Source organism: Salvelinus sp. IW2-2015, linkage group LG33 (assembly GCF_002910315.2).
Source record: "Salvelinus sp. IW2-2015 linkage group LG33, ASM291031v2, whole genome shotgun sequence".
In the NCBI taxonomy this organism is placed as follows: domain Eukaryota; kingdom Metazoa; phylum Chordata; class Actinopteri; order Salmoniformes; family Salmonidae; genus Salvelinus; species Salvelinus sp. IW2-2015.
The window spans coordinates 18,015,975-18,031,326 of NC_036872.1; the positions used below are offsets into that span (position 1 = coordinate 18,015,975).

At 41.7% G+C, this 15,352-nt stretch overlaps 1 protein-coding gene across 1 annotated transcript in view; it reads right to left on the bottom strand.

Annotated features, from left to right (window-relative positions):
* The window catches only part of LOC111957965 (glycerol-3-phosphate acyltransferase 4), a 31,889-nt gene extending 16,685 nt beyond the window's left edge, over positions 1-15,204 (bottom strand). The window contains exons 1-4 of the mRNA XM_023979084.1: positions 15,113-15,204; positions 13,018-13,646; positions 7,318-7,387; positions 6,926-7,226 (exon numbers count right to left, since the gene is read on the bottom strand). Coding sequence (XP_023834852.1) covers positions 6,926-7,226; positions 7,318-7,387; positions 13,018-13,191 — 545 coding nt within the window. The 5' untranslated portion in view covers positions 13,192-13,646; positions 15,113-15,204. The remainder of the gene's footprint in view (positions 1-6,925; positions 7,227-7,317; positions 7,388-13,017; positions 13,647-15,112) is intronic.
* Between the last annotated feature and the right edge of the window lie 148 nt (positions 15,205-15,352).

The following is a 15,352-nucleotide window of genomic DNA, read 5'->3' on the forward strand; positions in this document are numbered from 1 at the left end:
TACACCCCTTTGCAACAGTGGTGTCCAAGGGCTTTAGGTAACGGTCTGTCAGTATATACTGAGTTGTACAAATTTGTAGGCTATTGTAGTATAAAAGGGTTATGTTAATCCCATCACACCACAATAACACAATTATAATTCAACACAAATTATTTTTTTTACAATGTAGGGAGATGAGCAAGGCACTCAACCCCAAATATACCCCTCCCTCCTGGAGTTACCTCAGTGACACATTGATTCCTACCTGGTATGGTGTAGAAAAYYCCAATGTGATCGCTGAGCTGAAGGACGTGCCAAAGCTGGCCATCACATCAGACGGGTGCACCGGCCTCTGTCAGGACCACTCACGGTTACAGTGCACTACACAAGCCAAGGCAGTGTAAAACAGAGGTCCTCCACACCAGGGCAGTGTACAAATCGCAAACAGGCGAAGTAGTGGCAGAGGAGATCTCAGACATTCTGGAAGAGTTTGAGATAGAGCCGAGCAAGATTGTAACTGTGAGTGTTGATAATGCTGGCAATATGGATGTTGCCATCAAGAGGCTACACATCCTAAAAATAGGATGCTTGGCAAACACATTGAATCTGGCAGCACAGAAAATCTACAGAATGACTTAAACGGGCAGCRCGAAACAGAGCAGTGGTCGTGTGGTTCAAGAGATCCTCGATGTCCAAAACAGTATTGAAGGAAAAGCAGAAGCTCATTGGTAAGAAGCCAGTTCAATCTATTAAAGTATTATTTAGAAATTCCCACATTTAACAATTTAATTCAATATTCAAGTGTGTGGTAATTAAATGTCTGTTGTTGTTTCAGGCCTTCCGCAACACTTAATCATCCTTGATGTCAAGACCAGATGGAACTCGCACTATCTAATGATAGAAGATTCATGGAGCAGTATCCAGCGATCCAAGCAGCAGCCTTGGACCCACGACTGCGAAAAGCAATGACCAAGGACAACCTGGACCATCTGAAGGAGGAGGACTTCCATAAGGCTGAGGAGTTTGTCCAGCTCATGGGAATCCTCTATACATCCACACTGTGTGTCATGTGAAAAGAATGCCACGTGGACAGAACATACCCGTCCTCCAAAAACTGGAAGAGCACTTCACTGTGAACATGAAGACAGGTTTGTGGCAACCATCAAAGAGAAGGTGTGGGAGAACCTCTCCGAGCACTATCAGGATGAGGACATTCAAGCCTTCCTGCATGAGGTCACAGCAATGGACCCCAGATTTAAAGGGAGGCCGGTGAGTGACGCCACCTGGGACAGGCTGAGGAAGGCAACTGTTGAGGCCAATGTGACTAGAGCAACACCAGGGCTGTCAGAGGAGCCGGAGCAGACAGACAGAGCACCAGGAGGAGTCTGAAGGAGGATGAGAGGAAATGGAGGAAACAGTCCCTCCATTGTACAAAACAAGGAGTGCCTTGGAGGAGCTGTTCTCAGAAGAGGACAGGGAGTTGTGAGGTTGACGATCCAACAGGACACCTCGTCCCTCATCGAGCATGTTGACCTAGAGGTCGAGCTCTACAAAGGCCTGCCTCCCATCCCCATGGCTAAAGATCCTGTGATGTGGAGGTGGGAGAAGAGAGCTACTCTGCCCCTCACAAACATTGAAACAAGCTACCTCTGTGCTCAAGCKTCCTCCACCCCTAGCGAGAGGGTATTTTCGACTGCAGGGAACACAATAAGCCAGGAGAGGTCCCGACTTCTAGAGAAAGACCAACATATTTGCCTTCTCTGGAAGAAGAACTGCTAGTCCTTTTGCAGCCTACCTGCATGCCCCAACCGTGTTGCTCTACACCACTGTATTTTCTTTTGCAGGAAAATAGTTTATTTRATTTGTTTTACATTTCCATCATCACAACATGAGTCTATAATAGTGATTTGTTCAAAACATTACTGTTTATTTTGCTGTAAATAGTTTATTTTAAATTTCAGAAAATAAGCAATGTTAATTCTGTCCTTAATTTGTTTTGTTTTTCTGTACATTTCCCCCCCCCCCCCGATAAGAATACCGTTAAAGTACCGGATCGATAAGCAGTATCGGTAAGAGTAGGAATACAGTTAAAATCTTAAGGATACCTATCCCTACTCCTGAGAGCCATCATGGCACTTGATGGTTATTACGACTGCATTTGAAGAAACGTTCAAAGTCCTTGAAATGTTCTGCATGTCTTAAAGTAATGGACTGTTGTTTCTCTTTGCTTATTTGAGTTCTTCTTGCTATAATCTGGATTTGGTCTTTTACCAAATAGGACGATCTTCTGTATACCCCCTACCTTGTCACAACACAACTGATTGGCTCAAACACAAGAAGTAAAGAAATTCCACAAATTAACAACGCACCCCTGTTAATTGAAATGCATTCCAGGTGACTGCCTCATGAAGCTAGATGAGAGAATGCCAAGAGTGTGCAAAGCTGTCGTCAAGGCAAAGGGTGGATAACTTTGTAGAATAATATATTTGAGATTCTTCAATGTATAACTTTTGACTGGTACTGTACGTTCCCTCAATTCTCTAGAATGTAGAGAAAGGGGCAATTCCAGAGGATGCTATGAAATGAATCTAAAAACAGTTATTTTCCCTGTCTTTATAAAACAAGAAATTAATCATTGTTCTCTACAATATTGTAACTTAATATACTTGTACTTGACAGTGTTGACGAAATAAGAAATGTAAATTGCTTTGACCGTTGCTAGTTTAGACTTCCGTCGCATCTCTTCCATATTTGGCATTGGGAGGTGCTCTCATGAAGGTCCACTGACCGAAAGCTCAGCAACAATWAWWTWTTTTTTTTACTGTTTATCCAGCATTTGGAGATGGAACCATTTGGATAAGTTACCAATGGTTGGACCAATCAAAAGCAAACTTGATACCCTCATTATTTTCATGTCCAGATCCATAGCTTTCATTGGCGATCAATCTACATTGAGAGTGTCTATGGCGATTTAAAGGGAAAGAATCAGAAATACACTATGAAAACAGGAACACTGTCTTCGGAGGGTGGATATTGAAATTTAGTCTGTTAGCTTTGTAAATAAATATATATTTAGTKCTTATTTTGCATTCCGCAGATTTCATTTAGAAAAAGCCCATGTCAATCACAAACCGGCCGCCGCTAGTTAGCTTGACAGTTGATGTRCAAAGTCAGTCCCGTTGTCACGGAGCAGCGCCACAGAGTTAAGTTAATGCTAAATTCTCAGAGTAAATAGTCTAACTTTTAAACCATATACAGTAGAGGTTGACCGATTAAATCGGAATGGCTGATTAATTCGTGCCGATTTCACGTTTTCATAACAACCGGAAATTCTGGACGCCGATTTTGCCGTTTTCTGTTTTTTTAAACACTTTTATTTAACTAGGCAAATCAGTTAAGAACACATTCTTATTTTCAATGACGACCTAGGAACGGTGGGTTAACTGCCTTGTTCAGGGGCAGAACGACAGATTTTTACCTTGTCAGCTCAGGGATTCAATCTTGCAACGTTACGGTTAACTAGTCCAATGCTCTAACCACCTGCCTCACGAGGAGCCCGCCTGTTACGCGAATCCAGTAAGAAGCCAAGGTAAGTTGCTAGCTAGCATTAAACTTATCTTATAAAAAACAATCAATCATAATCACTAGGTATAACTACACATGGTTGATGATATTACTAGTTTATCTAGCGTGTCCTGCGTTGCATATAATCGATGCAGTGCGCATTCGTGAAAAAGGACTGTCGTTGCTCCGACGTGTACCTAACCATAAACATCAATGCCTTTCTTAAAATCAATACACAGAAGTATATATTTTTAAACCTGCAAATTTAGCTAAAAGAAATCCAGGTTAGCAGGCAATATTAACCAGTTGAAATTGTGTCACTTGTCTTGCGTTCATTGCACGCAGAGTCAGGGTATATGCAACAGTTTGGACCGCCTGGCTCGTTGCGAACTAATTTTCCAGAATTTTACGTAATTATGACATAACATTGAAGGTTGTCCAATGTAACAGAAATATTTAGACTTATGGATGCCACCCGTTAGATAAAATACGGAACGGTTCCGTATTTCACTGAAAGAATAAACGTTTTGTTTGAGATGATAGTTTCCGGATTTGACCATATTAATGAACTAATGCTCGTTTTTCTGTGTGTTATTATGTTATAATTAAGTATATGATAGAGCAGTCTGAGCGATGGTGGGCACCAGCAGGCTCGTAAGCATTCATTCAAACAGCACTTTCGTGTGTTTTGCCAGCAGCTCTTCTGTTTGACTTCAAGCCTATCAACTCCCGAGATTAGGCTGGTGTAACCGATGTGAAATGGCTAGCTAGTTAGCGGGTGCGCCGCAATAGCGTTTCAAACGTCACTCGCTCTGAGACTTGGAGTAGTTGTTCCCCTTGCTCTGCATGGGTAACGCTGCTTCGAGGGTGGCTGTTGTCGATGTGTTCCTGGTTCGAGCTCAGGTAGCGGCGAGGAGAGGGATGGAAGCTATACTGTTACACTGGCAATAGTAAAGTGCCTATAAGAACATCCAATAGTCAAAGGTATATGAAATACAAATCGTATAGAGAAGAATAGTCCTATAATAACTACAACCTAAACTTCTTACCTGGGAATATTAAAGACTCATGTTAAAAGGAACCACCAGCTTTCATATGTTCATGTTCTGAGCAAGGAACTTAAACGTTAGCTTTCTTACATGGCACATATTGCACTTTTACTTCTTCAACAGTTTGTTTTTGCATTATTTAAACCAAATTGAACATGTTTCATTATTTATTTTGAGCTAAATTGATTTTATTGATGTATTATATTAAGTTAAAATAAGTGTTCATTCAGTATTGTTGTAACTGTCATTATTACAAATACATTTATATATATAAAATAAAAAAATTGTTTAAAAAAATACATTAAAAAATAAATAAAAAACGGCCGATTAATCGGTATCGGCTTTTTGGGGCCTCCAATAAATCGGTATCGGCGTTGAAAAATTATAATCGGTCGACCTCTAATATACAGTGCATTCGGACGTATTCAGACTCCTTGACTTTTTCCACATTTTGTTAGGCTACAGCCTTATTCTAAAATGGATTTAGAAAATAAATAACAAAAACCTCATGACAAAGCACAAACAGTTTTAGAAATGTTTACAAATGTATACAAAAGACTGAAATATCATATTTACATAAGTATTCAGACCCTTCACCCAGTACTTTGTTGAAGCACCTTTGGCAGCGATTACAGCCTTGAATCTTCTTGAGTATGATGCTACAAGCTTGGCACACCTGTATATGGAGAGTTTCTCCCATTCMTCTKTGCAGATCCTCTCAAGCTCTGTCAGGTTGGAAGGGGAGCATCGCTGCACAGATATTTTCAGGTCTCTCCAGAGATGTTTGATTGGGATCAAGTCCGGGCTCTGGCTGGGCCACTTAAGGATATTCAGAGACTTATCCTGAAGCCACTCAAGCGTTGTCTTGGCTGTTTGCTTAGGGTTATTCTCCTGTTGGAAGGTGAACCGTCACCCCAGTCTTGACGTSACAGTGCTCTGGAGCAGGTTTTCATCAAGGATCTCTGTACTTTGCTCCGTTCATCTTTCCCTTGATCCTGAGTAGTTTCCCAGTCCCTGCCYCTGAAAAACATCCCCACAGCATGATGCTGCAACCCCCATGCTTCACCGTAGGGATGGTGCAATGTTTCCTCCAGACGTCATGCTTGACATTCAGGCCAATGAGTTCAATCTTGGTTTCATCAGACCAGAGAATCTTGTTTTTCATGGTCAGAGTCCTTTAGGTGCCTTTTGTCAAACTCCAAGCGGGCTGTCATGTGCCTTTTACTGAGGAGTGGCTTCCGTCTAGCCAGTCTACCATAAAGGCCTGCTCGGTGAAGCGCTGCAGAGATGGGAAAACCTTCCAGAAGGACAACCATCTCCACAGAGGAACTCTGGAGCTTTGTCAGAGCGACCATCGGGTTCTTGGTCACCTCCCTGACCCCCCGATTGCTCAGTTTGGCTGGGCAGCCTGCTCTAGGAAGAGTTTGGAACCACCAAGACTTCTTCCATTTAAGAATGATGGAGGCCACTGTGTTCTRGGGGACCTTGAACGCTGCAGGAAGTTTTTGGTACCCTTCCCCAGTMCTTTTTCTCAACATAATCCTGTCTTGGAGCTCTATGGATAATTTCTTCGACCTCATGGTTTGGTTTTTGCTTTGACATGCACTGTCAACTGTGGGACCTTATATAGGTGTGTACCTWTCCAAATCATGTCCAATCAATTGAATTTACCATATGTGGACTCCAAATCAAGTTGTAGAAACATTGCAAGGATGATCAATGGAAACAGGATGCACCTGAGCAAAATGTCAAGTCTAACAGCAAAGGGTCTGAATACTTACGTAAATAAGCTGTTTATTTTTTTATACATTGCTACAATTTTGAAAAACTTGTTTTTGCTTTTTATGGGGTATTGTGTGTAGATTGATTGGGGGGGGGGAAACTATTCAATACATTTTAGAATAAGGCTGAAACAACAAAAAAGTCAAGCTGTCTGAATACTTTCCGAATGTACTGCATGGTATAGACATGGGGTTTGGAGTATTGTTTTTCTGACGCAATTACCTATTGAATGGACATTTTTATAAACCTTGAAATAATTATTCATTTTATGGGTGAACACAATACAGGTTACTGTATAGCTCAATTGATAAAAAAAAAAAATTCTGGTGTTCTTAAGTTCTATGTTGTGTTCCTTACTTTTATTAGTTAGAGCCCTGCCTATGGCCAAATGTTTGTTTGTTTATATGTTCTCAGGAAGAAACATGGAGAAGTGTTTCTGATGTTAGCCTGTCAAACACATTTGTTTCCACATGTCAGAAAACAGAGAGCACTATTATTGAACCAACCAGCACCCCATCTGATCCCTTGAGCTAACCTTGACCCTGTCTTACCTGAGAGGCAGCAGGAAGCCGTAGCGGATCACCACCCCCAGCCCCCAAAGGACCGTCAGCCTCAGGCTGATGTGCTGGAAGTTATAGTTGCTACGGGTCAGCAGGTTCCATGACTCCAGCTCCTCAGCAGAAAACCTCTTGGTCACCTCGTCGTCCATGATACTCTCCACTCCTCGCCGGCAGAAGTAGAAGATGTCAGACATCTCAAACGCAGAAGCGGAGTCCAGGTCCCGGTTACTGCCGCGGCGCCGGATCTCATTAATCTCCTCCTCCAGGGAGGTGGGCTCTTTGGCAATGATGGCTGCAATGCCCCAGGGAGACATGGGAAATGGTTAACACCTATAAACCAGACAAACTCATCAACAACACAGAACACACAGCCTATCACTCACCATTCGAGTAGGGCTTGTACAAGAGATGGTTGTTGTCCTTGGCTCCTCTTTCAATTCTATGCGTGGCCCACTACAAGAAAAGTAAAGTAGACAGGTCAGGGATTTGTCTGTCATTGAAATCCTTGGTCGGGCCACCTAAGTGTTTTTTTGGGTTGCCTAAGTCRAAACTGTAGTTAAAAATATATACACTACCAGTCAAAAGTTTGGACACACTCATTCAAGGGTTTTTCTTTATTTTTACATTGTAGAATAATAGTGAAAACATCAAAARAATGAAATAACACATGGAKTCATGCAGTAACCCAAAACGTGTTGAACAAATCAAAATATMWGAMWRTRRWRAGTCGTCATCTTTTGCCTTGACAGCTTTGCACACTCCTCGCATTCTCTCAACCAGCTTAACCTGGAATGCTTTTCCAACAGCCTTGAGGGAGTTCCCACAAATTCTGAGRACTTGTAGGCTGCTTTTCCTTCACTCTGTGGTCCAACTCATCCCAAACCCTCTCAATTYGGTTGAGGTCAGGTGATTGTGGAGGCCAAGTCAACTGATGCAGCACTCTCCTTGGTCAAATAGCCCTTACACAGCCTGGAGGTGTGTTGGGTCATTGTCCTGTTGAAAAATAAATGATATAGTGGGACTGAGCGCAAACCAGATGGGATGTAGAATGCGGTGGTAGCCATGCTTGTTAAGTGTYCCTTGAATTCTAAATAAAAATCACAGACAGTGRCACCAGCAAAGCACCCCCACACAATCCCACCTCCTCCATGCTTCACGGTGGAAACCACACATGCAGAGATCATCCGTTCACGAACTCTGCATCTCACAAAGACACAGCTGTTGGAACCAAAAATATCACAATTTGGAAACGTCAGGCCCAAGGTCCATTGTTCGTGTTTCTTGGCCCAAGCAAGTCTCTTCTTCTTATTGGTGTCCTTTAGTAGTAGTGGTTTCCTTTGCAGCAATTCAACCATGAAGGCCTGATTCACGCAGTCTCCTCTGAACAGTTGATGTTGAGATGTCTGTTACTTGAACTCTGAAGCATTTATTTGTGCTGCAATTTGAGGCTGGTAACTAATGAACTTATCCTCTGCAGCAGCGGTAACTCTTGGTCTTCCATTCCTGAGGTGGTCCTCATGAGAGKCAGTTTCATCACAGCACTTGATGGTTTTTGCAACTGCACTTGAATAAACATTCAATGTTCTTGACATTTTCCAGATTAAGAAATGAAGGTCAGTCAAAGTAATGATGGACAGTTGTTTCTTTTTGCTTATTTGAGCTGTTCTTGCCATAATATGGACTTGGTCTTTTACCAAACAGGGCTCTCTTCTGTATACCAACCCTATTTTGTCACAAATCAACTGATTGGCTCAAACGCGTTAAGGAAAGAAATTCCAAATTAACAAGGCACACCTGTTAATTGAAATGCATTCCAGGTGACTACCTCATGAATCTGGTTGAGAGAACGTGAAGAGTGCGCAAAGCTGCKATCAAGGCAATAGGTGGKCACTTTGAAGAATCTCAAATATTTTGATTTGTTTAACACTTTTTTGCTTACTACGTGATTCCATGTGTGTTATTTCATAGTTTTGATGTCTTCACTATTATTKTACAGACGTAGAAAATAGTAAAAATAAAGAAAAACCCTTGAATGAGTAGGCGTGTCCAAACTTTTGACTGGTACTGTATATAATATTGGAAACATTTAAATAAAAGCTAGAAAGTCAGGGAMAATTTAAAATTCCAAAAACAATGAATTCAGCAGTATTGATTTTGTTATGTTTGAGCAAAAGAACAGCATTAGCCAAGGCAAAAATGCCTTGAATTTCAGGAAATTAGCTTTAAACGGCAACATTCTCTCTAAGCTCCATGACAGAACGTGTACAATTGCAGGAAATTACCTTAAAAATTGCTAAAATGTCTCAGCTACATGGAGAAATGTTTTGAATAGCAAGCAGGAAATGAACACATTTCTCTACACCACCAAAAAAAAATTAAAAGCATTTACACAGCACCAATTTCCACACCCTGCCATGCCCACCTAAACCCCTTTTTGATCCAGAAAYGATCCTGCAGGTGTTAGCCCYTTACTTCCTAGAGAAACATTCTGCCTCAATCTCATTCAGACAATAATCAAATTCTAAATAGACTTTCCATTTTTACTTTATTTCACATAAAATGACCAAAACAGCTTCATGCTTTATTACGGGAATTATGTGGCAGTTTGKCAGGTCAGATAATACAATTACAGATAGGCCTACATAGATATGTCCATTATATTTTATCTACAACACTTGAGTTCATAAAGACGTGCAGTAAATTGCGGACATGTTATCAACAAGTGCCATTTCCAATAGGCCAATATTGCACAAGACAAACACAGTATAACATAAAGCAGTTAATTCTACTAGGTTGATAAGGTATTTTGCTATTAGTTTGATATTACTATTCCAGGGCAGCTAGCGATTATGAGGGGAGTCTGTCACCATGGAAATCATTAGAATGATTTGTTCTCTATTTTTTTATTAAATGCATTCACATAGTAATTTTCCGTTTTATGTAGGCCTAAAGGAAAATGCTCACCTAAGCTGAATGAAGTGCAGATGTCCATACTGTATCTGCACACCTAGACAAACACTAAAGTATGAGGCTGGAAATGGACAGTGTTGCCCATACCTTAGCAACAACAGGCAGAGCAGGGAGGAGGAAGTGGGAGGGGATCCGCTGTTCTCAAACTTTTACTTCAACCTCTGGCACTGAGCTGGGAGCAAGTTCACACAACACATCACATCTTTATAGGATCCTGATGTTCACAGACAGGGCGAAGAGCAGCAGAATTCTGCTGCCAGAACATTCCAATCTGCTCAAGCATCTATCTTACACATACATGACACTCCAATACAGTTKTTTGAGCCAAATGGCTAATGGAAGTATCTCAGTGCACCTAGTTAGAAAAATGTAATGTATAGACTGTTCACATTCTAAAAGGCTTTACTAGGCAACAGGCCTTGACAGCAGTTAAGGTTCACCTGATCAACTTCACAACATTCCTCTGACAGGACAGGAAAACTGGACATTTACAAGACTGACCACTTGTGGACAGGATCACAACAACATAGTAAGAGGCAAAGCATCTTTGCTACTAAGCGGTGCCAGGCCAATGTCAACAACACTACAGGACAAAGGACACAGTTCTCTTTAGAAACTGAAATTGACCATCCCAGCTTTTGAAAGGATAACACTGCTCACCGAGGGGAGATTTTACAGTTGGTTGGCCGCAACAAAATCCTTACTGACATGACAATACCARGACATGTGAATCATAAGACTAAAGTGCAGCTTATAGGGACACAAATGTGTTTGCTTTGGTTTAGGCTAGTAGATGAAGAACATAGCAATCCTGTTGAGTCTGAACTGGAACAGGGCAAATCAAGGCCAGAACATGGCTTAGGACAAAGGGGTGTGGCAGCACAGGATTACATATTACTAACCAAAAAAAAGAGCTGTTGTGTGATACCTCTACACTCACTTCATAGCCTAGACTGAGTAGGAGTTACGGGGTCCTCCTTGTTCATTCTCTCCTTCCCATTCTCTAACACTGCAGTTGATGCAATATTGTTGAACAGAAAGTGCTTTGTCACCAATCTGGTATAAAAGCCAGCAGGTATTCCTTGTGAGACTGACCTTCTCTGCATGAGATCTGGTGTACTAACCATGAAGAGAACATTCAGGTTCATACCCTAGATAGCAAGACAATTCCCATAGCCCAGCTCACACATATCAAGATTATGGGGTTACATTCGTGAAATGTTWCCAGCAGCAAAGGACGTGATTTTCACGTTGGAGACTTGACTCATCCAAGCAATACCAAAGTCTGTCTTCGCACAAACCAAGAAGGAAAATAAATCGGTCATACTARCACTCACCTATCTTTACCCTTTACACGGAACCCAAACCGGCCGRGTGCGCCATCGTGCATCAATTTATTTTGTCCCCCTACACCAAACGCAATCACGACACYCAGGTTAAATTATCAAAACAAACTCTGAACCAATGACATTKATTTGGGMACAGGTCYAAAAGCATTAAACATTTATGGCAATTTAGCTAGTTAGCTTGCACTTGCTAGCTAATTTGTCGTATTTAGRTAGCTTGCTGTTGCWAGCTAATTTGTCCTGGGATATAAACATTGAGTTGTTATMTTACCTGAAATGCACAAGGTCCTCTACTCTGACAATTAATCCACACATAAAACGGTCAACCGAATCGTTTCTAGTCWTCTCTCCTRCTTGCAGGCTTTTTCCTCTTTGAACTTATATGGTGATTGTCATCTAAACTTTCATAGTATTACGACACCGACAGGCAACACAGTTCGTCTTTCAATCACCCACGTGGGTATAACCAATGAGGAGATGGCACGTGGGTACCTGCTTCTATAAACCAATGAGGAGATGGGAGAGGCAGGACTTGCAGGGRGTCAGAAATAGGAATGACTTCAATTTTAGCCCTTGGCAACGCAGACGCTTGTTGACGCACACGAGCAGTGTGGGTGCAATAATTGAATAACATATATTCCTAAATTGATTTTGCGACGCGAGCGGTGTGGTCAGCCTGTAAGCTTACTTCTCTCATAAAAATGCTGGTAGACTAGGCTTGGCACTACTGCGAGCTGAGAATATCTCCKGCTATCTCCCTCCAGCCCATTTATTTCTGCCACTAGAACATTCTCTCAAAGGGTTTGACTGGAAACTGCTCACAGGCTTTCTGTCAACACATACAGCAGAGGATGACAGAGGGAGATAACCTTCTCTGGTTTCATCTCACTAGTGATAGGTGAACAGACAGCTAGGCTAACTCCCAACAACCATTGAAACTTTTGATTAATCATATTGAGAGACACATGATCCCATCAACAGGCTAAACAAGAAAGTGAATGTTGATAATGTAGGGTCAGAAGCACAGATCCCACAAAGTCATGTTCATACCATAAACATGTAGCCAGAAGAAGATTTTTAGTACCCAGGTCTGTACTGTTCTCTCCATAGTTACATAATGAGGAGGAGGCAGGGCCCCTGGTCATCATGTAATCTCCACCCACTGAATGCAAGGCTGTCTGGGTACTAGTGGTAAAAGGTCACTGTGAAGCCAGAGTTTTTAATGACTCTCTTGGCAGTGACCCATTATTATTGTTGAGTCATTGATTAGAGTGGTGCTAACTTTATGCTTGTGTGCTATTGCTATTACACACTCATTATACCCATCTTATATTACATGTCCTGCTTCGAGCTCTCTGTGACAACAAAGGTGTTTGTCGTGACTTCATGTGAAGCAAATGAAGCACATTGTAAATATGGACCTGAACTGAACTCCCGCAATAGAGAGTTGATGTCGGAGGTGAGGGATTGAAGGTGGGGAGGTGCACATGACCTACACTAAACTAAATCCCATTGCTAAATCRCAGTTTGGGTCAGGTGCACTGTCAAACAAGGAAGTGCCACATCACTGCACACAGTGAGTATAATAATCCATGCACTCCACTCAAGTCTACGTCAGTCATAAATGTTGTGTGACATATGCCTACCATCTATTCTTGATCATTCAAATTAATTATGCATGTGCAAATGTCTGATGTGACATCCTATCTGACCACAAACTGATAACATCTGTGAACCCCTGCAAACAGTCAAGTGGTTCCCACTCACCTCAAAGATCTTCAGTAAGGTTTTCATGTAGAGCCGGCGAATGCCAAAGGACACTCCAAAGATGGCAGGCACGATGATGAAGACGAGCAGTAGGGTGAACCACACKGTGAAGGAGATGCCCAAGAGAATGCACAGCAGGTTATCAAAAGGGTTGAAGTCTAAGAATGGGCCCATCTTGAGGCTTTAGGGGGCAATGGGGAGATCCTAKTACACAGAATATAAAGGCTACCCAACAGCAGGAGGAGACAGTGCCGCACTTGTCCGCCTTTTAGGACTCAGTCTCAGTTCTCAGCCWGAGCAGTGCCTTCATTAAGACGTCTGAGGGACCAGACTCCTCCTCACACTGGTCAGTGAATCAATGTCTGTAGAGGACAGCATCTTGCTGCTGTCTCCCAGCTTTATAGATATGTTATAGCAACTGGGCCTTCCAGTCTATCAGTTCAGTTGTTTTCTTTAGCTTCTTATCATTCAAACTTATTCAAACTTATTGTGGGGCTACAATGAATTTTAACTCAAAATTAAAATTCCACTACTACCAAAAAAAATGTATGGACCCTGAAAGGGTTTGAGAATATTGTGCATTGAAAGAATCCAAAAGTTGCAACTGTTTAGTTGAGTATCACATGTACCTGAAAGAGATGTAAACAAAAACACAAGGTCAGGCCTAAGAGCTGGTGAATACTAGGAAATTCGGAGAGTTCCGACTTGCTAACTCGTTGTAGAATGTGTGTCCCACTTGGGAAGTAGCAGAATCAACCAATATGAAGCTTTACGCAAATAATGTAAATTAAAATGAATTGCGCATGATGCTAGCGTGGCATCTCTCTCCTTCAGATTATGATGACTCAAATGTTAGGATGGTCAGGCCAGCCAAGTATGTTCTTCGTAACATTAGTTAGCTAACGTTAGTTCTTTGTAGCTAGTTACAAGTTCTTGCAATTACTAACAGCACTATATATTGTAACGACCCTGGGTTTATAAGCGCGGAAATCGACTCTGCCGCTGGAGCATGCTTTTGCGGCACAGTCGATAGCGCGCCGGACCTCGGGCTAGYAGGTCGAGGGTTCGAGACCTGCTCCCTGCCTGTTTCATTACAATATGTTTAAAAAACGCTACTATTTCCACTAAACATCACTCCTCGCTCCAGTCACGACATGTTATTATAACATCGGAAGCCGGCAAGTTAGCTATGTAACGTTAGCTGGCTGGCTGATAACATTTTGGTGAGGGGCTTGCTATTGCACAGTATGAGAATCGAGAAAATTATGTACGTACATTTTCTGACTGTTGCAATAATTTAACACCATCTCCAGCAGACCAGGAAGGGAGAAATTACACGGATTCTAGCTAATAATGTGTCACGATTCATGCATCCAATCCGTATCACACTTTTAGGCTAMCCAATTAAACTAAACTCCACGAATTACAATGGAGTTGAGCAACTCAACAAATTACGACGGAGTTGAGCAGCCACTGGTGTAGTCGGACTGGATTTCAGCAGCCAAATAGCCTGCATTTACACATTAATTGCGGGCTATTCTTAAATCATAGAGTTGAGTCGGCATGGCAAGCTAGGCTACTAGCTAGGCTAGTATTATGAGTACTCTGACTAGGTGGAATGCAGCTACGACCAGAAGTGACTTTTTCTTAGCAGGTTAGAAATTGCACATCAGTTTAGAAGTAACATAGCAGTTTGGGATAATTAGGTTAAGAAAAGGGTTATGGTTAACTAAAATGCTSTTAGTTCTAACCTGCTGTACTCTCTCACTATTTACCACAGCCACAAAGTCAAAATTGGCTAGCTATATAGTACAAATTCATTAAACGAAACTTTGCTTGTGTGTCTTAATTTAAGATTAGGCATAATGTTAGCAGTGTGGTCAACGTTATGTTAAAAATCKCATTAGGACAATTGTAGAAATAGGCGGGGTTTAGACGTGATCACTTTGTGGCTGTGGTAACCAMTGACGCTGTACACCATCTATTCACAAACAATATCAAGCAGTCGATTTTTTGTGCTACGTTAGCTTTCTATCGTGGAAGATGAGATACAATTTCCTGAAACGTGGGTAGATAGCTACATTAATGTACTAACCTCACATTGTTGTCTCCACCCGTGGCCAACGGACAGTTGCATAGACGTAAGGTGATGAACGATGATGGTGCGCATCAGATGTTCCTGCGAGAATCTCGTCGGCTTTGTGGTCTCGTTTTTCAGCAAGAACAAAAACATCCTTCCTCGTCTCTAAACTGACATCTGGTGGTAGGACGTGGAAACACCGGCGCATTARTTAATGCTGAACACAAAATACATGTATATAAAATACATAACAGT